Source organism: Musca autumnalis, unplaced genomic scaffold, assembly GCF_047663935.1.
Source record: "Musca autumnalis isolate F117 unplaced genomic scaffold, ASM4766393v1 scaffold_4, whole genome shotgun sequence".
NCBI classification, from domain to species: domain Eukaryota; kingdom Metazoa; phylum Arthropoda; class Insecta; order Diptera; family Muscidae; genus Musca; species Musca autumnalis.
Genome location: NW_027411977.1, coordinates 20,364,843 through 20,391,657, shown reverse-complemented (window position 1 = coordinate 20,391,657; position 26,815 = coordinate 20,364,843). Strand labels below are relative to the sequence as shown.

Below are 26,815 nucleotides of genomic sequence, written 5' to 3'. Positions count from 1 at the left end.
GGTATCCATAACGTTAAAAATTCCGTTAACGTGGATGCTGATGGTATATGTGCAAATGTTTTGAAATCCTGTGCCTCTTCAATTTCTTTACCGCTTCAAATACTGTTCAACAAATCTCTTTGTGAAGGCGTATTTGCCGATAAATGGAAATTCACTAACATTAATCCTATTTTCAAAAAGGGTTCCAAAGACAATGTTTTATCGTACCGTCCGATATCCAAAATTACAGTAATTTCCAAAATCTTTGAAAATATCATTCACGAAAAATTAAATTTTGCTTTCAAATCAATAATTATGGGTGACGTAGGGGATGGAAGATACCAAGGAACGGTCCTGACCGGTTTTAACATGGCAAAGCCCAGGATTTATCTTGGTCCCTCTTTCATCTCAAGTGGACACTGACCTCCCCGTGGTGTCACCTGGGGAACTGCCTTTAACACCCGTTAAAGGTAGTGAGCTAACATGTGCCGCGCGTTCACCCATAAGAACGTTAAAAACTTGGGTTTGGGCGTCGGGTTAGTAACCCTCCCCTAGAAAAAAAAAACAACCTACTATGAAAAAACGAAAGAAAAGAAAAACAAACCCCTCTAAAGTTGACGAACCCCGCAAACGTTTTAAGGACCATGATCTGCGAATCTGCACCTGGAATGTTCGCACTCTTTATAGAGAAGGTGCATTTTTCGCATTGGTAGATGTACTTGAAAAGTACAAAGCCGACATTGCCTCCATACAGAAAATACGATGGATTAGGAAAGGCGTCACAACAACACCTAAAGGTGTCGCACTGTATTATAGCTGCCATGCCACAAAGCATAAGCTTGGTTGCGGATTTGTAGTTGGTCGGAGGTTAAAAAACCTGGTCTCCAGCTTTACACCAGTAAATGAAAGACTTGCTACAATCCGAATAAAAGCAAAATTCTTCAACATCAGCTTTATTTGCGCTCATGCTCCCACTGAAGAAAAGGACGAACAGACCAAAGATATATTTTACGAGCGCTTAGAAGAAACATATGACCGTTGCCCTGCCCATGACATTAAAATCATTCTAGGCGATTTTAATGCCAAAATTGGAAAGGAGAATATCTTTGGCCCAACAGTCGGGAAATTCAGTCTCCACGGTGAAACATCTGATATTGGTATGAGGCTGATAGACTTTGTAGCTGCAAAAAACATGGTAGTTAGCAGTACCAGATTTAATCATCTCGATATTCATAAGGGCACCTGGCTGTCTCCAGATCAGAAAACGAGAAATCAAATTGATCATGTTGTGATAGATGGAAGACATTCATCGAGCGTGTTGGATGTACGATCGTTCAGAGGCGCAAACATTGATTCGGACCACTACCTTGTTGCAGCAAAGGTACGCACCCGCTTAAACGTAGCAAACAAAGTACGAACAGACACAACGCGGAAGTTGGACATCGATAGGCTGCAAACACAACAGATAGCCACAGCATATTCCACTCAACTAGCCCGATTGCTTAATGAGAGCACTCCTTGTCCCGATAACATAACAACACAATGGCAAAATATTGCCCACTCCATGCAAACAGCCGCAAAATCCATACTTGGATTCCAGAGACCTCCACAAAGGAATTCATGGTATGACCAGGAGTGTCGTGCTGCTACCGAAGATAAAAATGCGGCATATAGAGCTACTTTACAATCAGTAGCAACGCGTAGCACACGAGAGAGATATCGGGAGAAAAGGAGAGAAGAGAAACGTGTTTTCCACAAGAAAAAGAGAGAAATGGAAAAGCGGGAGTGTGAAAAAATCGAGGTGTACAGGAGCCAGAATGAAGTCCGAAAATTCTACCAAAGAGTGAAACATCAAACAGATGGCTTTGGTACAGGCACATCCTCCTGTAGAGACCAGCAAGGTAATCTGGTAACTGATACAGATAGTGTGCTAAGGATATGGAAAGAGCATTTTTCCAAACTGTTGATGTTCAATAGTAGCGAATTTGACGAAGATACCACAGATCCAATCCCAGAAGATGGTATTGAATGTATACCACCCGGCCAAGATGAGGTAAAAACAGCAATAAATCGGCTGAAGAATAATAAGGCAGCAGGAGATGATGGCCTACCAGCTGAGCTATTTAAAACCGGGAGCGACACGCTGATAAGTTGTATGCATCAGCTAGTTAGCTCCATCTGGCAGGAAGAACGCGTACCCGACTTTATGCTCCAACTATAGGGGCATAAGTCTTCTCCCTATCGCCTACAAGATAGTGTCACGGATATTGTGCGAACGACTAAAGCCCATGGTCAACGAAATAATTGAACCATACCAATGCGGCTTTAGACCTGGCAAGTCTACCATTGACCAGATATTTACCCTGCGGCAAATCCTGGAGAAGAGCCAAGATATGCAGATCGACACCTACCACCTTTTTGTCGATTATAAAGCAGCCTTCGACAACCCGCTACGTTCAAAGGTATTTCAAGCCATATCTGAATTTGGTATCCACGCAAAGCTCATTCGGCTTTGTAAAATGACTCTAACTGACACAAGATCTTCAGTTAAAATAGGAAAAAACCTCTCCGAAGAGTTTTGTACCAAAAGAGGTTTCAGGCAAGGAGATCGTGTGATCTTTTCAACATCCTGATAGAAAAGGTTATACGAGAGGCAAACGTCAAAAGAAGTGGCACAATCTACACCAATAGCCACATGCTACTTGCGTGTGCTGATAATATAGACATCATCGAACGATCAGTATAAGAAGTAACCGATACCTTTATGAAGGTCGAAGGAGAATCTGCTAAAGTGGGTCTGGCGGTAAACGGCGAGAAGACCAAATTGATGGTGTCGACGCGCAATGCGTCCATTGAGATCGGACCAACTGTTGAAGTGGATTCCCACAATTTTGAGGTAGTAAAAGACTTCGTCTACCTCGGCACAAACACAACAAACGACATCAGTTGTAAAATAAAAAGAATAATTGTATTGGTCAACAGATGCTACTTTGATTTAAGTAAGCACTTCAAAGACAAAGCCACAACTCGTCAACAAAAATAACGCTTTACAAAACACTGATACTACCCGTACTGATGTATGGTTCCGAAGCCTGGGTAAATGCGCAAGCAGATAAGGCAGTGCTTGGCATGTTTGAGAGAAAAATTCTTCGAAAGATCTACGGACCAATCTGCGTTGACGGTGAATATCGACGTCGTATGAACCACGAGCTGTATCTGCTATACAACGACATCAATATAGTTAAACATATCGAGATGCAGCGATTGCGTTGGCTAGGCCATATAATAAGAATGAGCGATGATGAACACGCTAAAAAGGTGTATAAATTCGAGCCACATGGCGGTGTACGCAGAATTGGCAGGCCAAAGAAGAGATGGCGCAAACAAGTGGATGAAGAGATGACAATGCCCGGTATTCCAAAAAGCGAAGCACTAAACAAATGTTCTGTAATGGGACAGCTAAGTAAGTAAGTTAATTTTTATTTAAACTTTTAAGTAATTTTAATTTAATTTAAATTTAAGTCAAATTAATTTAGTTTTAGTTAGTTTAGTTATTAAATTTCATTAAAACAATCCACGTTTTAAGCTGTGATAGTTGCTGATAAAATTTCATTTAAAAATCCACGTTTAAAGCTTTGATAGTTGCTGAAAAATTTCATTTAGAAATTCACGTTTTAAGCTGTGATAGTTTCTGATAAACGTTCATTTAAAAATCCATGTTTTTAGCTGTGATAGTTGGAAATAAAATTTCATATAAAAATCGCTTTTGAGCTGTGATAGTTGCTGATAAAATTCCATTTAAAAGTCCAAGTTCTGAGCTGTGATAGTTGCTGACAAAATTTCATTTAAAAATTCACATTTTGAGCTGTGATAGTTGCTGATAAAATTTCATTTAAAAATCCAAGTTTGGAACTGTGATAGTTGATGTTAAATTTTCATTTAAAAGTCCTCGTTTTGAGGTGTGATAAGTGCTAATAAAATTTCGTTCAAAAGTCCACGTTTTTAGCTTGATAGTTGCTGATGAAATTTCATTTAAAATCCACGTTTTAAGCAGCAATAGTTTGTGATAAATTTTCATTTAAAAATCAACGTTTTGGACTGTCATAGTTGCTGATAAAATTTCATTTAAAAATCCACGTAATAAAATTTCGTTTAAAAATCCATGTTTTGAGCTGTAATAGGTGATTACATTTAAGATTTGGGCTATGATAGTTGCTGATAAAATTTCATTTAAAAATCCACCTTTTAAGCTGTGATAGTTGGTCATAAAATTTCATTAAAACAATCCACGTTTTGATCTGTGATAGTTGCTGATAAAATTTCATTTAAAAATCCACGTTTTGAGCTGTGATAGTTGCTGTAAAATTTTATTTAAAAATCCACGTTTTGATCTGTGATAGTTGCTGCTAAAATTTCATTTAAAAATCCACCTTTTAAGCTGTGATAGTTGGTCATAAAATTTCATTAAAACAATCCACGTTTTGATCTGTGATAGTTGCTGATAAAATTTCATTTAAAAATCCACGTTTTGAGCTGTGATAGTTGCTGTAAAATTTTATTTAAAAATCCACGTTTTGAGCTGGGATAGTTGCTGCTAAAATTTCATTTAAAAATCCACCTTTTAAGCTGTGATAGTTGGTCATAAAATTTCATTAAAACAATCCACGTTTTGATCTGTGATAGTTGCTGATAAAATTTCATTTAAAAATCCACGTTTTGAGCTGTGATAGTTGCTGTAAAATTTTATTTAAAAATCCACGTTTTGATCTGTGATAGTTGCTGCTAAAATTTCATTTAAAAATCCACCTTTTAAGCTGTGATAGTTGGTCATAAAATTTCATTAAAACAATCCACGTTTTGATCTGTGATAGTTGCTGATAAAATTTCATTTAAAAATCCACGTTTTGAGCTGTGATAGTTGCTGTAAAATTTTATTTAAAAATCCACGTTTTGAGCTGGGATAGTTGCTGCTAAAATTTCATTTAAAAATCCACCTTTTAAGCTGTGATAGTTGGTCATAAAATTTCATTAAAACAATCCACGTTTTGATCTGTGATAGTTGCTGCTAAAATTTCGTTTAAAAATCCACGTTTTGAGCTGGGATAGTTGCTGCTAAAATTTCATTTAAAAGTCCACGTTTTGAGCTGGGATAGTTGCTGCTAAAATTTCGTTTAAAAATCCACGTTTTGACCTGCGATAGTTGCCGATAAAATTTATTTTAAAAATCAACGTTTTGAGCTGTGATAGTTGCGGTAAACGTTCATTTAAACATCCATGTTTTAAACTGTGATAGTTGGCCATAAAATTTCATATAAAAATGCACTTTTGAACTGTGATAGTTGCTGATAAAATTCCATTTAAAAGTCCACGCTTTTAGCTGTGATATTTGCCGATAAAATTTCATTTAAAAGTCCACGTTTTGAGCTGTGATAGTTACTGATAAAATGTCATTTTAAAAACCAAGCTTGGAGCTGTGATCGTTGCTGATAAAATTTCCATTAAAAATCCACGTTTTGAGCTGTAATAGTTACTGATAAAGTTTCCATTTAAAATCCACGTTTTGAGCTGTGATAGTTACTGATAAAATTTCCATTAAAAATCCAAGTTTTGAGCTGTGATAGTTACTGATAAAATTTCATTTAAAAATCCACGTTTGGAGCTGTGCTGGTTGCTGCTAAAATTTCAGTTAAAAATCCACGTTTTGAGCTGTGATAGTTGCTGATAAAATTTCATTCAAAAATCCACGTTTTAAGCTTTGCTAGTTGCTGATAAAATTTCATTTACAAATCCAAATGGGTATTTCAAAAATATGTTTTCCTCTAACATATCCAAAATTTGTATGTATCTATATTTGCTTAACCCAACCTTACCTATAGATAAGCAAGTTATCGCAGGTTTTATTTTCTTATCTCACATAGAAATGCAAATTTTGTTACAATGTGTTTTTTGCATTTGAAGTTTGTTTTTGTTGTTGTTGTTGTGTAATATTATTAAATAAATAGTTATTATGACAGCTTGATTTTGTACATAGCAGTTTTGTATTGTTATATGCAGTTAGGCATTCAATTTAAAATTGTTTTTGTTGTATTTGTATTTACCTTATGTGCACTACGTTGTTGATGATGATGACAACGCGGGACACGGTCATTTGACTTTGTAATACTCATCGTCGTCGTCGTCATAATTCATTTAATCCACATGATTGGTTTACACAATTACAAAATAAATGAAGCAGAGCTGCTCTGGACACAATTTACCTTTGGACAGGTGGAGTAGTCACTTGGGCAGGCGAGACGAACCTCAAATCATGTGTAACTGTAATTTAGTCAGAGTTCCGTGACACAATAAATAATAATTAAATGTTATGTGGAAAAAGTAATCAATATTGGGAGCATCGAGCTGGATATGAGAGCCATATAATTTGTTTTTTTTTTTTTTTGTAATATTCGTTGCATTTCAATTGTTTGTGTACCTTAGTTATGTTATATAATTTATCATAGCTGGGGCCTATATATGCAAAATCATATTAGCAAAGATGACCTTATTTCTGAGCGACTGAAAGTTAGAAGATTTAAAATTATCTCTCGAATGCTTTGTATGCGAAAAAAATTATGCACGCTATATACTTAGTCAAAGTTCTCATAATACATATCAAATATTATGCCGATTTATGTTATAAAAGTTAAAACAAAAACTAATTTAAAATCTTGTTATAATTTCTTAACTTAAATGAAATGTATCTCTTACCCCACCCAGAAGATAGCAATGCAGAGATTAAATAAATAAAAGAAATACAACAATGTTAGACTATTTGCTTTGTATAAATTATTTTATTAATAACAACAACAACAAAAGATCCAACACACATGTGACCTTGAAGATATTTTTGTCATCTGCTTTTGCTTTTTATTAAATAATCATTTGAGAAAACACGTTGTGAGCTATAAAAACAAATTTCAACAGTTAACCTCCTTTTACCCCACCCCAATATACATACATGCGTAACCGTTGGGTATACTTTTTTTTCGGGTTTTGACCTATGTCAGACTTATTTAAATACCATAAAAACACATATAAATTAATCAATTTTGAAATTGATGTTTGCCTTTAAACATCATAAAAAAACACACACACAATTGCAATAATTAAGACAAAATTTGAAGCTGCAAAAAAATCTTTTTGTTAGGAGATTGTCAATGTTGAATTTTTGGAGGAATATAAATTGTTGATGTGATGATGGTTTTGCGAAAATATGTACAAGTCTAAATAGGCTTCTGTACTGTCAGAACAAGAATAGGGAATTTTAAATTAAGTTTAACGATGGACTCTGACAGCTCAAGGCGTGGATTTTTCAATATAAATTTTATCATTTAACATTCACTGTTTAAAACTTGGACTTTTAAATGAAATATTATTAGCAACGATCACAGCTTAAAACCTGGATTATAAATGAAATTTTATCAGCAACTATCACAGCTTAAAACTTGGATTTTTAGATAAATTTTTGCGACCAACTATCACAGCTTGAAACTTGGATTTTAAATGAAATTTTATCAGCAACTATCACAGCTCAAAACGGGGATTTTTAAATTAAATTTTATCAGCAACTATCACAGCTCAAAACGTGGATTTTTAAATTAAATTTTATGACCAACTATCACAGCTCAAAACGTGGATTTTCAAATGAAATTTTATGACCAACTATCACAGCTCAAAACGTGGATTTTTAAATGAAATTTTATGACCAACTATCACAGCTCAAAACGTGGATTTTCAAATGAAATTTTATGACCAACTATCACAGCTTAAAACGTGGATTTTTAAATGAAATTTTATGACCAACTATCACAGCTTAAAACGTGGATTTTTAAATGAAATTTTATGACCAACTATCACAGCTTAAAACGTGGATTTTTAAATGAAATTTTATGACCAACTATCACAGCTTAAAACGTGGATTTTTAAATGAAATTTTATGACCAACTATCACAGCTTAAAACGTGGATTTTTAAATGAAATTTTATGACCAACTATCACAGCTCAAAACGTGGATTTTTAAATGAAATTTTATGACCAACTATCACAGCTTAAAACGTGGATTTTTAAATGAAATTTTATGACCAACTATCACAGCTTAAAACGTGGATTTTTAAATGAAATTTTATGACCAACTATCACAGCTCAAAACGTGGATTTTTAAATGAAATTTTATGACCAACTATCACAGCTTAAAACGTGGATTTTTAAATGAAATTTTATGACCAACTATCACAGCTTAAAACGTGGATTTTTAAATGAAATTTTATCAGCAGTCATCACAGCTTAAAACGTGGATTTTTAAATGAAATTTTATCAGCAGTCATCACAGCTTAAAACGTGGATTTTTTAATGAAATTTTATGACCAACTATCACAGCTCAAAACGTGGATTTTTAAATGAAACTTTATGACCAACTATCACAGATTAAAACGTAATTTTTAAATGAAATTTTATGACCAACTATCACAGATTAAAACGTAATTTTTAAATGAAATTTTATGACCAACTATCACAGCTTAAAACGTGGATTTTTAAATGAAATTTTATCAGCAACTATCACAGCTTAAAACGTGGATTTTTAAACTCAATTTTATGACCAACTATCACAGCTCAAAACGTGGATTTGTAAACTCAATTTTATGACCAACTATCACAGCTCAAAACGTGGATTTTTAAACTCAATTTTATGACCAACTATCACAGCTCAAAACGTGGATTTTAAAATGAAATTTTATCACCAACTATCAGAGCTTAAAACGTGGATTTTTAAATGAAATTTTATCACCAACTATCACAGCTTAAAACGTGGATTTTTAAATGAAATTTTATCACCAACTATCACAGCTTAAAACGTGGATTTTTAAACTCAATTTTATGACCAACTATCACAGCTCAAAACGTGGATTTTTAAACTCAATTTTATGACCAACTATCACAGCTCAAAACGTGGATTTTTAAACTCAATTTTATGACCAACTATCACAGCTCAAAACGTGGATTTTAAAATGAAATTTTATCACCAACTATCAGAGCTTAAAACGTGGATTTTTAAATGAAATTTTATCACCAACTACCACATCCCAAAACGTGGATTTTTAAATGAAATTTTATCGCCAACTATCACAGCTCAAAACGTGGATTTTTAAATGAAATTTTATCAGCAACTATCACAGCTTAAAAAGTGGATTTTTAAATGAAATTTTATGACCAACTATCACAGCTTAAAACGTGGACTTTTTAAATGAAATTTTATGACCAACTACCACAGCTTAAAACGTGGATTTTTAAATGAAATTTTATGACCAACTATCACATCTTAAAACGTGGATTTTTAAATGAAATTTTATGACCAACTATCACAGCTCAAAACGTGGATTTTTAAATGAAATTTTATCAGCAACTATCACAGCTTAAAACGTGGATTTTTAAATGAAATTTTATCACCAACTATCACAGCTTAAAACGAGGATTTTTAAATGAAATTTTATGACCAACTATCACATCTTAAAACGTGGATTTTTAAATGAAATTTTATCACCAACTATCACAGCTTAAAACGTGGATTTTTAAATGAAATTTTATCACCAACTATCACAGCTTAAAACGAGGATTTTTAAATGAAATCTTATGACCAACTATCATAGCTCAAAACGTGGATTTTTAAATGAAATTCTATGACCAACTATCACAGCTCAAAACGTGGATTTTTAAATGAAATTTTATGAACAACTATTACAGCTTAAAACGTGCATTTTAAATGCAAATTTATGACCAAATATCACAGCTCAAAAGTGGATTTTTAATGGAAATGTATGTCCAAGTATCACAGCTTGAAACGTGGACTTTTAAATGAAGTTTTATGACCAAAAATCACAGCTTAAAACGTGGATTTGTAAGTGCAATTTTACGACCCAATTCTTATCATAAAAAATCAAGAAGACATTTTTTGAAGATTCTTTTTAATATTTCCTTAATGTGTCATTCCATTTGTTCTTCCCACAATTATAATGGAAAAATAAAAACTTTTCATAAATATCCATTTGTAAGCATATGTATGTATGTGGGACAAAGTAATAATATTCTTCCCCTTTTTTCTGTAATAAAAAAAGCCAGCATTCGGTGTAAAAATATGAATTTGTTTTTGGTGTTAAGCAATTGTCATAGCCAAGAACAAAACAAAAATGAATAAAACAGCCGTAATGCATTAAAACGATAATGACCCACAAAATGTGTGGCTCAACAGCAACGAGCATAATGATGGAAGCGGGGGCCGGCCAGCCAGCTACAAATCTGTGAAACTAGAACATTTTATTTAACTGCAGTCATCGGTGCTGCTGTTTGTTGGTGGTGACAATACAAGACATGAGATATGCCGCGATATATGACAAGATATGAGATGACACACTGAGGGCTATGATGTTGCTGAGTGAGAACCTTGTCACAAAAGATGAAACTACAAAAACAGAACACTGAAACATGATTACATTAAGATAAAGAGTAAGCACTATCAGAAAATGATGTACAAAAATAAAAAAAATATATAATAAAAAAAACAAATTGGACTTTGCAAAAAAAAAATATCATATTTTGTGGCTTGTCACTCGAACTCCAAAATTGGTTTTTTATATTTTATTTCAAATTCCTTTTTATAAAACAATTAACTTTTTATGTTTAAATTCACTTAACATTTCATCTCATTTCCATGAACTTTTTATTTTAAGTGTATTATCTTCAATATTCAGTTGAGATTTCTTTTGTGCCCATTGTTCAAGTGTGACACAAAGATCCGAATGATGATACTTTCGAACTTTGCAGCATCACTTCAAAACAAACATCAAAACAGATACATGAATTGTTCATTATTAAAATGTCAACATGATGGCTTTGTGTGACAGCAGCCATGTGATATGTTAAATAGTAAAATATTGTGAGAGAAAACAAAAGAGTGTAAAAATCCGTTGTTGTCCCAAAAGAAGGATATGGTGTCAATAATGTTATTCTTCTGTCTTCTATTAAAAGCCATATGCAGCAGACACTGAATAATCAATAATAGTATGTCAATTATTATCAGGATGAGTGGAAAAAGTGCAGATTCGAAGAATGAACTAAACAATCCAGGAAAACAATCGGAATGCCCTCATTAAAATGAAATAATTAATTTTTAAAATAAAATATTCGATTTTGATATCAAATTTTATGACAAACTGTCGCAGCTCAAAACGTGGATTTTTAAATGAAGTTTTCTGAGCGACTATCCCAGCTCAAATAGTGGATTTTTAAATGCAATTTTACGACCAACTATCACAGCTTAAAATGCAACTTTATCACCAATTATCACAAATTAAAAATTTGGATTTTCTGAGTGAAATTACATTTTCTGAGCGACTATCACAGCTCAAAACGTAGATTTTTAAATAAAATTTTCTGGGCGACTATCACATCTCAAATCGTGGATTTTTAAATCATATTTTATGAGCGACTATTACAGTTCGAATCGTGCATTTCTAAATGCAACTATCACAGCTTGAAACGTGGAATTTTTAAATGAAATTTTATCAGCAGTCATCCCAGCTTAAAACGTGGATTTTTAAATGAAATTTTATCAGCAACTATCACAGCTTAAAACGTGGATTTTTAAATGAAATTTTATCAGCAGTCATCGCAGCTTAAAACGTGGATTTTTAAATAAAATTTTATCCACAATCATCACAGCTCAAAACGTGGATTTTTAATGAAATTTTATCAGCAACTATCACAGCTTAAAAATTGGATTTTTTAATGAAATTTTATCAGCAACTATCACAGCTTAAAACGTGGATTTTTAAATGAAATTTTATCAGCAGTCATCGCAGCTTAAAACGTGGATTTTTAAATAAAATTTTATCCACAATCATCACAGCTCAAAACGTGGATTTTTAATGAAATTTTATCAGCAACTATCACAGCTTAAAAATTGGATTTTTTAATGAAATTTTATCAGCAACTATCACAACCTAAAACGTGGATTTTTTAATGAAATTTTATCAGCAACTATCACAGCTTAAAACGTGGATTTTTAAATGAAATTTTATCAGCAATCATCACAGCTTAAAGCGTGGATTTTTAAATGAAATTTTATCAGCAGTCATCACAGCTTAAAACGTGGATTTTTAAACGAAAATTTATCAGCAGTCATCACAGCTTAAAACGTGGATTTTTTAATGAAATTTTATCCACAATCATCACAGCTCAAAACGTGGATTTTTTATTGAAATTTTATCAGCAACTATCACAGCTTAAAACGTGGATTTTTTAATGATATTTTATCAGCAACTATCACAGCTTAAAACGTGGATTTTTAAATGAAATTTTATCAGCAATCATCACAGCTTAAAGCGTGGATTTTTAAATGAAATTTTATCAGCAGTCATCACAGCTTAAAACGCGGATTTTTAAATGAAAATTTATCAGCAGTCATCACAGCTTAAAACGTGGATTTTTTAATGAAATTTTATCCACAATCATCACAGCTCAAAACGTGGATTTTTTAATGAAATTTTATCCACAATCATCACAGCTCAAAACGTGGATTTTTTAATGAAATTTTATCAGCAGTCATCACAGCTTAAAACGTGGATTTTTAAATGAAATTTTATCAGCAGTCATCACAGCTTAAAACGTGGATTTTTTAATAAAATTTTATCAGCAGCTATCACTGCTTAAAACGTGGATTTTTTAATGAAATTTTATCAGCAGTCATCAAAGCTTAAAACATGGATTTTTAAATGAAATTTTATCAGCAGTCATCACAGCTTAAAACGCGGATTTTTAAATGAAATTTTATCAGCAGTCATCACAGCTTAAAACGTGGATTTTTAAATGAAATTTTATCAGCAGTCATCAAAGCTTAAAACATGGATTTTTAAATGAAATTTTATCAGCAGTCATCACAGCTTAAAACGTGGATTTTTAAATGAAATTTTATCAGCAGTCATCACAGCTTAAAACGTGGATTTTTAAATGAAATTTTATCAGCAGTCATCACAGCTTAAAACGTGGATTTTTAAATGAAATTTTATCAGCAAATATCACAGTTTAAAACGTGGATTTTTAAATGAAATTTTATCAGCAGTCATCACAGCTTAAAACGTGGATTTTTAAATGAAATTTTATCAGCAGTCATCACAGCTTAAAACGTGGATTTTTAAATGAAATTTTATCAACAACTATCACAGCTTAAAACGTGGATTTTTAAATGAAATTTTATCAACAACTATCACAGCTTAAAACGTGGATTTTTAAATGAAATTTTATCAACAACTATCACAGCTTAAAACGTGGATTTTTAAATGAAATTTTATCAACAACTATCACAGCTTAAAACGTGGATTTTTAAATGAAATTTTATCAACAACTATCACAGCTTAAAACGTGGATTTTTAAATGAAATTTTATCAACAACTATCACAGCTTAAAACGTGGATTTTTAAATGAAATTTTATCAACAACTATCACAGCTTAAAACGTGGATTTTTAAATGAAATTTTATGACCAACTACCACAGCTTAAAACGTGGATTTTTAAATTAAATTTTATCAACAACTATCACAGCTTAAAACGTGGATTTTTAAATGAAATTTTATCAACAACTATCACAGCTTAAAACGTGGATTTTTAAATGAAATTTTATCAACAACTATCACAGCTTAAAACGTGGATTTTTAAATGAAATTTTATCAACAACTATCACAGCTTAAAACGTGGATTTTTAAATGAAATTTTATCAACAACTATCACAGCTTAAAACGTGGATTTTTAAATGAAATTTTATCAACAACTATCACAGCTTAAAACGTGGATTTTTAAATGAAATTTTATGACCAACTACCACAGCTTAAAACGTGGATTTTTAAATTAAATTTTATCAACAACTATCACAGCTTAAAACGTGGATTTTTAAATTAAATTTTATCAACAACTATCACAGCTTAAAACGTGGATTTTTAAATTAAATTTTATCAACAACTATCACAGCTTAAAACGTGGATTTTTAAATGAAATTTTATCAACAACTATCACAGCTTAAAACGTGGATTTTTAAATGAAATTTTATCAACAACTATCACAGCTTAAAACGTGGATTTTTAAATGAAATTTTATCAACAACTATCACAGCTTAAAACGTGGATTTTTAAATGAAATTTTATCAACAACTATCACAGCTTAAAACGTGGATTTTTAAATGAAATTTTATCAACAACTATCACAGATTAAAACGTGGATTTTTAAATGAAATTTTATCAACAACTATCACAGCTTAAAACGTGGATTTTTAAATGAAATTTTATCAACAACTATCACAGCTTAAAACGTGGATTTTTAAATGAAATTTTATCAACAACTATCACAGCTTAAAACGTGGATTTTTAAATGAAATTTTATCAACAACTATCACAGCTTAAAACGTGGATTTTTAAATGAAATTTTATCAACAACTATCACAGCTTAAAACGTGGATTTTTAAATGAAATTTTATCAACAACTATCACAGCTTAAAACGTGGATTTTTAAATGAAATTTTATCAACAACTATCACAGCTTAAAACGTGGATTTTTAAATGAAATTTTATCAACAACTATCACAGCTTAAAACGTGGATTTTTAAATGAAATTTTATCAACAACTATCACAGCTTAAAACGTGGATTTTTAAATGAAATTTTATCAACAACTATCACAGCTTAAAACGTGGATTTTTAAATGAAATTTTATGACCAACTACCACAGCTTAAAACGTGGATTTTTAAATTAAATTTTTTGACCAACTGTCACAGCTTAAAACGTGGATTTTTAAATGAAATTTTATGACCACCTATCTCAGCTCAAGACGAGGATTTTTAAATGAAATTTTATCAGCAACTATCACAGCTTCAAAGGTGGATTTTTAAATGAAATTTTATGACCATTTATCCCAGCTCAAGACGAGGATTTTTAAATGAAGTTTTATCAGCAGCTATCACAGCTTCAAAGGTGGATTTTTAAATGAAATTTTATGACCATTTATCCCAGCTCAAGACGAGGATTTTTAAATGAAGTTTTATCAGCAGCTATCACAGCTTCAAAGGTGGATTTTAAATGAAATTTTACCAGCAACTATCACAGCTTTAAACGTGGATTTTAAATGAAATTTTATCAGCAACTCTCACAGCTTCAAAGGTTGATTTTTAATGAAATTTTATGACCACCTATCCCAGCTCAAGACGAGGATTTTTAAATGAAATTTTATCAACAACTATCACAGCTTCAAAGGTGCATTTTAAATGAAATTTTATCAGCAATCATCACAGCTTAAAACGTGGATTTTAAATGAAATTTTATCAGCAACTATCACAGCTTCAAAGGCGGATTTTAAATGAAATTTTATCAGCAACTCTCACAGCTTCAAAGGTGGATTTTAAATGAAATTTTATCAGCAATCATCACAGCTTAAAACGTGGACTTTAAATGAAATTTTATCAGCAACTCTCACAGCTTCAAAGGTGGATTTTAAATGAAATTTTACCAGCAACTATCACAGCTTAAAACGTGGATTTTAAATGAAATTTTATCAGTAACTATCACAGCTTCAAAGGTGGATTTTTAAATGAAATTTTACCAGCAACTATCACAGCTTAAAACGTGGATTTTAAATGAAATTTTATCAGTAACTATCACAGCTTCAAAGGTGGATTTTTAAATGAAATTTTACCAGCAACTATCACAGCTTAAAACGTGGATTTTAAATGAAATTTTATCAGTAACTATCACAGCTTCAAAGGTGGATTTTTAAATGAAATTTTATGACCACCTATCCCAGCTCAAAACGTGGATTTTTAAATGAAATTTTATGACCAACTATCACAGCTTAAAACGTAGATTTTTAAATTGAATTTTATCAGCAATCATCACAACTCTAAAACGTGGATTTTTAATGGAAATATATGTCCAAGTGTCACAGCTTAAAACATGGATTTTTAAATGAAATTTTATGACCAACTATCACAGCTCAACACGTGGATTTGTAAGTGCAATTTTATGATCCCATCTTTGCCATAAAAATCCCAGAAGACATTTTTTGAAGATTCTTTTTAAGATTTCCTAAATATGTCAATCCATTTGTTGTTCCCACAATTATAATGGAAAAATAAAAACTTTTCATAAATATCCATTTGTAAGCATATGTATGTATGTAGGACAAAGTAATAAAATTCTTCCCCTTTTTTCTGTAACAAAAGAAAAATCCAGCATTCGGTGTAAAAATATGAATTTGTTTTTGGTGTCAAGCAATTGTCATAGCCAAGAACAAAACAAAAATGAATAAAACAGCCGTAATGCATTAAAACGATAATGACCCACAAAATGTGTGGCTCAACAGCAACGAGCATAATGATGGAAGCGGGGGCCGGCCAGCCAGCTACAAATCTGTGAAACTAGAACATTTTATTTAACTGCAGTCATCGGTGCTGCTGTTGGTTGGTGGTGACAATACAAGACATGAGATATGCCGCGATATATGACAAGATATGAGATGAGATGACACACTGAGGGCTATGATTTTGCTGAGTGAGAACCTTGTCACAAAAGATGAAAATACAAAAACAGTACACTGAAACATAATTACAATAAGATAAAGGGTACCCACTATCAGAAAATTATGTACAAAAATAAAAAAATATATATGTAATAAAAAAGAAACAAATTGGACTTTGCAATAAAAATATCATATTTTGTGGCTTGTCTCTCGAACTTAAAAATTGTTTTTTTATAATTTATTTCAAATTCCTTTTCATAAAACAATTATTTTTTATATTTAAATTCACTTAGCATTTCATCTCATTTCCATTAACTTTTTATTTTAAGTGTATTATCTTCAATATTGAGTTGCGATTTCTTTTGTACCCATTGTTCAAGTGTGACACAAAGAACCGAATGTTGATATTTTAGAACTTTGCAGCATCACTTCAAAACAAACATCAAAACAGATACATGAATTGTTCATTATTAAAATGTCAACATGATGGCTTCGTGTGACAACAGCCATGTGATATGTTAAATAGTAAAATATTGTGAGAGAAAACAAAAGAGTGTTAAAATCCGTTGTTGTCCTAAAAGAAGGATATGGTGTCAACAATGTTCTTCTTTTGTCTCCTATTAAAAGTCATATGCGGCAGACACTGAATAATCAATAATAGTATGTCAATTATTGTTATGATGAATGGAAGAAGTGCAGATTCAAAGAATGAAGTAAACATTCCAGGAAAACAATCGGAATGCCCTCATTGATATGAAATAATAATTAATTTTTAAAATAAAATAGTCGATTTTCATATCAAATTTTATGAGGAAATATTGCAGCTCACATCGTGGATTTTTAAATGAAATTTTCTGAGCGACTATAACAGCTCAAAACGTGGATTTTTAAATGCAATTTTATGACCAACTATCATAGCTTAAAGGTGGATTTTTAATACAAATTTATGGCCAATTATCACAAATTTAAAATTGGGATTTTCACAGCTCAAAAAATGGATTTTTAAACGAAATTTTCTGAGCGACTATCACAGTTCAAATCGTGGATTTCTATATCATATTTTATGAGCGACTATGACAGTTCGAATCGAGCATTTTTAAATGCAACTATCAGCAACTATCACAGCTTGAAACGTGGAATTTTTAAATGAAATTTTATGACATACTATCACAGTTCAAAACGTGGATTTTGTAGTGAAATTTTATCAGCAACTATCACCGGTCAAAACGTGGATTTTGTAATGAAATTTTATGAGCAACTATCACCGCTCAAAACGTGGATTTTGTAATGAAATTTAATCAGCAACTATCACAGCTTAAATTTTGGATTTTTAATGAAATTTTACAGCTCAAAACGAGGATTTTTAAATAAAAACGTGGATTTTTAAATGAAATTTTATCAGCAGTCATCACAGCTTAAAACGTGGATTTTTAAATGAAATTTTATCAGCAAATATCACAGCTTCAAAGGTGGATTTTAAATGAAATTTTATCAGCAATCATCACAGCTTAAAACGTGGATTTTAAATAAAATTTTATCAGTAACTATCACAGCTTCAAAGGTGGATTTTTAAACGAAATTTTATGACCACCTATCCCAGCTCAAGACGAGGATTTGTAAATGAAATTTTATGACCAAATATCACAGCTCAAAACGTGCATTTTTAAATTAAATTTTATGGCCACCTATCTCAGGTCCAGACGAGGATTTTTAAATGAAATTTTATCAGCAACTATCACAGCTTAAAACGTGGATTTTTATATGAAATTTTATCAGCAACTATCACAGCTTAAAATGTGGATTTTAAATGAAATTTTATCAGCAAACATCACAACTTAAAACGTGGATTTTTAAATGCAATTTTATGACCAACTATCACAGTTTAAAACTTGGATTTTTAAACGAAACTTTATGACCAACTATCACAGCTTAAAACGTGGATTTTTAAATGAAATTTAATGACCTCCTATCGCAGTTCAAGACGAGGATTTTTAAATGAAATTTTATCAGCAACTATCACAGCTTAAAACGTGGATTTTAAATGAAATTTTATCAGTAACTATCACAGCTTCATAGGTGGATTTTTAAATGAAATTTTATGACCAAATATCACAGCTCAAAACGTGCATTTTTAAATGAAATTTTATGACCAAATATCACAGCTCAAAACGTGCATTTTTAAATTAAATTTTATGGCCACCTATCTCAGGTCCAGACGAGGATTTTTAAATGAAATTTTATCAGCAACTATCACAGCTTAAAAAGTGAATTTTTAAATGAAATTTTATCGTCAATTTCACAGCTTAAAACGTGGATTTCTAAATGAAATTTTATCAGCAAACATCACAACTTAAAACGTGGATTTTTAAATGCAATTTTATGACCAACTATCACAGCTTAAAACGATGAAATTTTATCAACAACTATCACAGCTTAAAACGTGGATTCTTAAATGAAATTTTATGACCACTTATCTCAGCTCAAGACGAGGATTTTTAAACGAAATTTTATCAGCAACTATCACAGCTTAAAACGTGGATTTTTAAATGAAATTTTATGACCAACTATCACAGCTCAAAACGTGGATTTTTAAATGAAATTTTGTGACCAATTATCACAGTTAAAACGTGGATTTTGAAATTAAATTTTATGACCAACTATCACAGCTTCAAAGTTGGATTTTAAATGAAATTTTATCAGCAACTACAACAGCTCAAAACGTGGATTTTTAAATGAAAATTTATGACCAACTATTACAGCTAAAATCGTGGATTTTAAAATGAAAGGTTGTGACCAGCTACCACAGCTCAAATTTTGGATTTTTAAATGAAATTTTATGACCGACTATAACAGCTCAAAACCTGGATTTTTAAATTAAAATTTTCTGAGCGGCTATCACAGCTCAAATCGTGGATTTTTAAATGACATTTTCTGAGCAACTGTCACAGCTCTAATCGTGGATTTTTAAATCAAATTTTATGACCAACTATTACAGCTCAAAACGTTGATTTTAAATGAAATTTTATGATCAACTATCTCCGCTCAAAACGTGGATATTGTAATGAAATTTTAACAGCAACAATCACAGCTTAAAACGTGGATTTTTTTAATGAAATTTTATGACCAACGATCACAGCTCAAAACGAGAATTTCAAAATGAAATTTTATCAGCAAATATCACAGCTTAAATGAGGATTTTTAAATGAAATTTTATTAGCAACTATCACCGCTCAAAACGTGGATTTTGTAATGAAATTTAATCAGCAACTATCACAGCTTAAAATTTGGATTTTTTAATGAAATTTTATGACCAACAATTACAGCTCACAACGAGAATTTTTAAAAAAAGTTTTATCAGCAAATATCACAGCTTAAAACGAGGGTTTTAAATGAAAATGTATCAGCAAATATCACAGTTCAAAACTTGGATTTTTAAATCAAATTTTCTGAGCGACTATTACACCTCAAAACGTGAATTTTGTAATCAAATTTTAATTTAAAACGTGGATTTTTGAATGAAATTTTATCATTAGCTATCACAGCTTAAAATGTGGATTTTTTTGATCAACTATCACATCTTAAAACGTGGATTTTTTAATTAAATTTAAAACGGAGATTTTTTAAATGAGAAGGTTACGCCTGTGCCATGTCGTGCCAATAACTCAAAATTGTCATAAGTGGACTTATGCTTCTCTCACAAGAAACTACATGAAATAAACTTTATTTATTTTTATACCCTCACCATTTATGCTAACGAGGGTACATACACTTTCATACGGGCAAAATGTGCCTCATCGAAATAACGGGTTTAGACCCCAAGGATGTTTGGACGAAATGTGTTTCAGGGAATTTGGAGTCGATTTAGCAATGTCCGTCCGTCTGGCTGGTGCGCACGATAGCTCTCGAACGGATGAGCCGATTTGGTCCAAAACGTGGCCTTCGTAATATTTTATCCAAACTTAGTTTAAGTTCGAAGATGGGTTATATCGGCCCACTCCTTCCGGTATCTCCCCCACAAAAGTTCGAAAATGTTCGGAAAATTTGTGCGCACGATAACTCTTGAAGGGAGTAATCGAATTGGTCCCTACTTTGCCCATCGTGGAGCGTGTACCAGACTTAGATCAGGTTTTAATATGGACTCAATCGGTCCACTCCGTCGGGTACCTCCCACACAAAAATTTGGAATAGTTCAGTTTAGGACCATCTCTCGAATCGCTTTGATTTTTGCTTTAGCAACTTGTATTCACTGCCCTCCATACGACGGTATAAGTTTCATCAGGGGCAAGTCCATACTTCCTGAGAAAATAGCCTGAAAGTTGCAAAAAACGCCCTATGACACCGTGTGAGGAGGTTGGAGGGCAAAATAACTCTCGAACAGGTCTGCCGATTCGGTCCAAAGTTTGGCCTTAGTAATATTTTGTCCAAACATAGTTTAAGTTCGAAGATAAGCCATATCGGTCCACTCCTTCAGGTACCTCCCCCACAAAAGTTCAAAAATGTTCGGAAAAATTGTGCGTACGATAACTCTTGAAGAGAGTGGCCGAATTGGACCATACTTTACACATCCTAATATATCTACCAGATATAGATCTGGTTCAAATATGGACTATATTTGTCCACTCCATCCGGTACCTCCCACACAAAATTTCAGATACATGTTCACTTTAAGACCTGCTTTCGAATCACTTTGATTTTTGTTGAAGCAACTTGCATTCGCTGCCTCAATTGCGATGGTAAAAGTTGTTTCAGGGGCAAGTCCATACTTCTTGAGCAAACATCCCTGAAGTTGTAAAAAACCCCTATGGTACCATATGTAGTGCCTTGAGATCCATTCTGTTTAGTATCTCCTCCGCAAAACTTTTGATCTTACTCCTAATCAACATTTCTGTCAGTTCAAACGCCCAAAATTTTTAAAACTCCCTAAATACATGCGTTTTTTGTGAAAAAATTGTTTCAATATACACAGGCTGAGGGTATATCTCTGTCGGCAAAGCCGACTGATACTTTTTTACTTGTTAAATTAAAATTTTCTGAGCGGCTATCACAGCTCAAATCGTGGATTTTTAAATGAAATTTTCTGACCAACTATTACAGCTCAAAACGTTGATTTTAAATGAAATTTTATGATCAACTATCACAGCTTAAAACGTGGATTTTTAAATGAAATTTTATGACCAACTATCACAGCTCAAAACGTGGATTTTGTAATGAAATTTAATCAGCAACTATCACAGCTTAAAATTTGGATTTTTTTTAATAAAATATTATGACCAACAATTACAGCTCACAACGAGAATTTTTAAATAAAATTTTATCAGCAAATATCACAGCTTAAAACGAGGGTTTTAAATGAAAATTTATCAGCAAATATCACAGTTCAAAACCTGGATTTTTAAATCAAATTTTCTGAGCGACTATTACACCTCAAAACGTGAATTTTGTAATCAAATTTTATCAGCAACTATCACAGCTTAAAACGTGAATTTTTGAATGAAATTTTATCAATAACTATCACAGCTTAAAATGTGGATTTTTTTGATCAACTATCACATCTTAAACCGTGGATTTTTTAATTAAATTTAAAACGGAGATTTTTTAAATGAGAAGGTTACGCCTGTGCCATTTCGTGCCAATAACTCAAAATTGCCATAAGTGGACTTATGCTTCTTTCACAAGAAACTACATGAAATAAACTTTATTTATTTTTATACCCTCACCATTTATGCTAACGAGGGTACATACACTTTCATACGGGCAAAATGTGCCTCATCGAAATAACGGGTTTAGACCCCAAGGATGTTTGGACCAAATGTGTTTTAGACAAATTGGAGTCGATTGAGCAATGTCCGTCTGTCTGTCTGTCTGGAGCGCACGATAACTCTCGAACGGATGAACCGATTCGGTTCAAATTTTGGCTTTCGTAATATTTTGCCCAAACTTAGTTTAAGTTCGAAGATGGGTTATATCGGTCCTCTCCTTCCGGCACCTCCCCCACAAAAGTTCGAAAATGCTCGGAAAATTTGTGCGCACGATAACTCTTGAAGGAAGTAACCGATTTGGTCCATACTTTGCAAATCGTGAAATGTCTACCAGACTTAGATAAGGTTCCAATATGGACTCAATCGGTCCACTCCTTAAGGTACCTCCCACACTCTCGAATCGCTTTGATTTTTATTGTAGCAACTTGTATTCACTGTCCCCATACAACGGTATAAATTTCATCAGGAGCAAGTCCATACTTCCTGAGAAAATAGCGGGAAAGGTACAAAAAACCCCTATGGTTGGAGCGCAATATAACTCTCGAAAGGATCTGCCGATTCGGTCCACAATTTGGTCTCTGTAATATTTTGTGAAAACTTAGTTTAAGTTCGAAGATAAGTCATATCGTTTCACTCCTTCAGGTACCTCCGCCACAAAAGTTCAAAAATGTTCGGGAAATTTGTGCACACGATTTGGTCCATACTTTACACATCCTAAAATATCTACCAGATATAGATCATGTTCGAATATGGACTATATTTGTCCACCCCTTCGGGTACCTCCCACACAAAATTTTGGATAAATTCACTTTAAGACCTGTTCTCGAATCTCTTTGATTTTTGTTGAAACAACTTGCATTGGCTGTCTCAATAACGGCAGTAAAAGTTTTTTCAGGGGCAAGTCCATACTTCTTGAGAAAAGAGCCCGAAAGTTGTAAAAAATCCCTATGCCAACATTTGTAGTGGCTGGAGAGCTCGATACTTAGGATATTGTAATATTTCTTCGAATATTAGATGAAATTCAAAGGTGGCGCTTACAGGTCCACTCCTTCCGGTACCTCCCCCACAAAAGTTCGAAAATATTCGCTAAAATGGTACTCGCGATTTCTCATAGATGCAGCAACCGATTTAGTCCAAACTTTGGATCTCTAAATACTGTCGAGACTTAGTTAATGTCAAATTTGGGCCCAATCTGCCCAATCCTTGTTTTATCTCCCACACAAATGTTCATCATTTTTGTGTGGTTAAGTGTCTATTCGAGGATCCTTTGGACATTTTTACCGAAGGTTTTCCTAGTGGCCCTGTTTACAGCGACATTATATTTTTTCGCAAATTTTTGAGCTTTAATCCCATCCATACTTTTGTCGCTGCATAGGCCTACATTTTGAAAGCTCCCCTAAACACATATGTTTTCTTTGGGAAAAAAGTATTTCAATCCACACAGGCTGAGGGTATATCTCTGTCGGCAAAGCCGACTGATACTTTTTTACTTGTTTTAACTGTAAACTCACCTGAATGGTTAGATTGACTTTTTCTAAGCTATTGTTCTTGTTAGAAATACGTCACAAAAAATATTTAATTTACCTGAAAAGAAGAAGAAACAATTATAAACGCCATAAGAAAACACGTTTTAAATATAAATATGTATATTTCATAGAACATTGGTGGCGTTTTTTTTTATTGGGATAGCTGATACAATTTTGTTTTTTTTTTTTTTTCAAAATAGTCTGGCTTAATCCAATTGTTGTTGTTTTAATATATTAAAACTTCTCATTGAAGTTTTTTCATTGTTCACCTTTATACTTCGAGCTGGCGATTGATGTTTGGGTGTAAAAAGTTTTTTGTTGAAGAAGTTATTGAAAAATAACTTCCGTGGAGAATATCCACAAACAAGAAACAAGGGAACTGATGAGATCCTGTGGCGAGGATCGAAACTACTCTTCCATGCCTTACCCCTTGGCGAACAATGCCAAATTTTTTGCACTAATAAATTAGTTGTTTTAAAATATTAAAACAACAAAAATGGGATTAAGCCGGACTATTAAGAAAAAATTAACAATATGCGTATATTTCATTTGCTTATTTTTTGTTTAAAAAAATATTTTTAATCAATTTCTAGTTTTATAAATTTTCATTTTTTTCTATTCGCTGGTCGCCAGTTGACAAATATTTATTGGATTTCTTTATTTTTTTTTTTTTTTTTTTCATATAAAAAGAAATATTGCTAATTTTGTGATTTATTGTTCGGTGATTTAACAATTGTCTGTTATTAGCCCAGCTATTGGAACGACGACTGGGTGCTGTGGCAAATGTTCACTGTTATGTATGCAAAATATGCAAATGTGAACACGTGCTCCAGCTGAATAGCTAAAAAAACTTGTTTAATTCATAGACTTTGGTTGGAGCCAAAGAAAAAACTGCGACCCGACGACCAGCAAGCAGATCAGAGATATTGAAAACATTAAGGCAAGGAAACAACGCCCAAACTATTGCAGCACCACTCGATAGACAAGTAGATAAAGTTTGGTTAAGTTAATGTTTTTTTTGCAAAGTAAATAAAGCAAAGTTCAAATTTAGAGAAATGCTTTTGCATAGAAATTAAAAAAAAAAGAAAATCGCTACGATGTGATATTAAGCAATGTAATTCTAATATTTTCTTTATTTTTATGTGTACATATTTTCACACACTTACAAGCAATATTTAATATTTCTTTATTAGCAAATTATTAACAAATCAAAAATGGCTTAGAAATTCAAAATATGAAATTGCAATTCAATGTGTAGACAATAGTCATAGATACCGACAAGCTACTTGTCTAGTAGCCTTAATGATTATTACGTTATATCCGAGTAGCGTATAATTAAGAAGCAAAACATAATAATAAACAAAAAGCAATTGTTTATTTTTGCTCTCAACTGAAAGTAGACTCAATTTGAAATTTTGTTCAGCCAAGACTGCATACAATGGCCACATTAACCCCTCAAAGAGCACTACCGCAGTAAATATTTAAAAATATACCACGTTGTGCCTTAACAAATTTAAATGGAAGGTGCTTACACCTCGGAAGTTTTTGCTGATTCTGAAGCTACAATGCTCATAGATGAGAAATATCAAGAAACAAAAAAAAATTGCCGGAGGGATTTTAAAATAAATCGCGATTTAAGTTCACATTTTTAGGGGTTCTTAAGGTTTTCACGATTTTGCTTGCCAATCCACAAGATTGGCCTTTATGATATTTTCGTAGGTTTTACCGTTTTTAAGATATGGAAGTTCAAATTGGGACAATGCACTGACTGTATCGTCCCCTTATAAAACAATATTATACACAGTGCCCATTAACTAACTTTTAATGGAAACCGCTACACATGGGATGTTATTGCGGATTCTGAAACAGCAATGTTCATAGATAAGAAAAATAAAAAAAAACAGAAAAAATCGCCGGAGGGATACTTAAATAAATCGCGATTAAAATGCACAATTTTTGGGTTTTTTTAAGTTTTCACGATTTCGCATGGAAACCGCAAGTCGTATCGAAATGAGTCTAAAGAAAATGTTGTAGCTGTGAAAATTCTCTACAAGACTGACCGTTAGGTTTTTCGTAGGTTTTACCATTTTTGAGATATATAGGTTCAGTTCCAATTTTTAGGTTTTTATCTTAAGTCTTCAAGATTTTGCTTGAAAACCGCAAGTCATATCAAAATGGGACTAAAGAAAATGTTGAAGCTGTGAAAATTCTCTACAGGATTGGATGATTTGTTTTTTCCTAGGTTGTGCCATTTTCAAGATATATACGTTAAATTTGGGAAATTACAGTAATGACATTGTTTTATAAGGAGGCGATACAGTCAGTGCATTGTCTCAATTTGAACTTCTATATCTCAAAAACGGTAAAACCTACGAAAATACCATAAAGGCCAATCTTGAGGAGAATTTTCTCTGCTACAACATTTTCTTTAGACCCATTTACATAGAACTCGCATTTTCCAAGCAAAATCGTGAAAACCTAAAGAACCCCTAAAAATGTGAACTTAAATCGCGATTTATTTTAAAATCCCTCCGGTGATTTTTTTTGTTTCTTGATATTTCTCATCTATGACCATTGTAGCTTCAGAATCAGCAAAAACTTCCGAGGTGTAAGCACCCTCCATTTAAATTTGTTAAGGCACACCGTAATACATTGTTGGATTGTCGTTATGGTGTTTGGCACAACATATATGGTTTCTGCAACAATACATTCTTTATACATATTTTTTAACAATATTTTTAATGTCATAGCGACACAAACTCAAGAATATCTGCTACTCATTTAAATTTTAATTCAACAAAAATACTTTAAAAAAATCCCGTGACTGTTATCAGTATTTTGTTGGATTTATCTGCAATCATACTTATACTTAAGCTACACGCAGAGAAAAATATTGTTGGAACAATCATATTCTAAGAACAAAATAGTGTATTTTAAAATTCTTAAAATATGTATTGTTGGCGC

At 32.4% G+C, this 26,815-nt stretch overlaps 2 protein-coding genes across 5 annotated transcripts in view; one reads left to right on the top strand and one right to left on the bottom strand.

The window, feature by feature from the left end:
* Tsp66E (Tetraspanin 66E) overlaps nt 1-26,815 on the bottom strand; it is a 193,696-nt gene that overhangs the window by 126,061 nt on the left and 40,820 nt on the right. The window lies entirely within an intron of this gene.
* LOC141403413 (uncharacterized) lies at nt 297-24,897 on the top strand. Its single transcript, XM_073985781.1, has 2 exons — nt 297-3,446; nt 24,542-24,897. Exon 1 carries the CDS (start codon nt 554-556, stop codon nt 2,198-2,200), a length of 1,647 nt encoding a protein of 548 aa, XP_073841882.1. The 5' UTR covers nt 297-553; the 3' UTR covers nt 2,201-3,446; nt 24,542-24,897.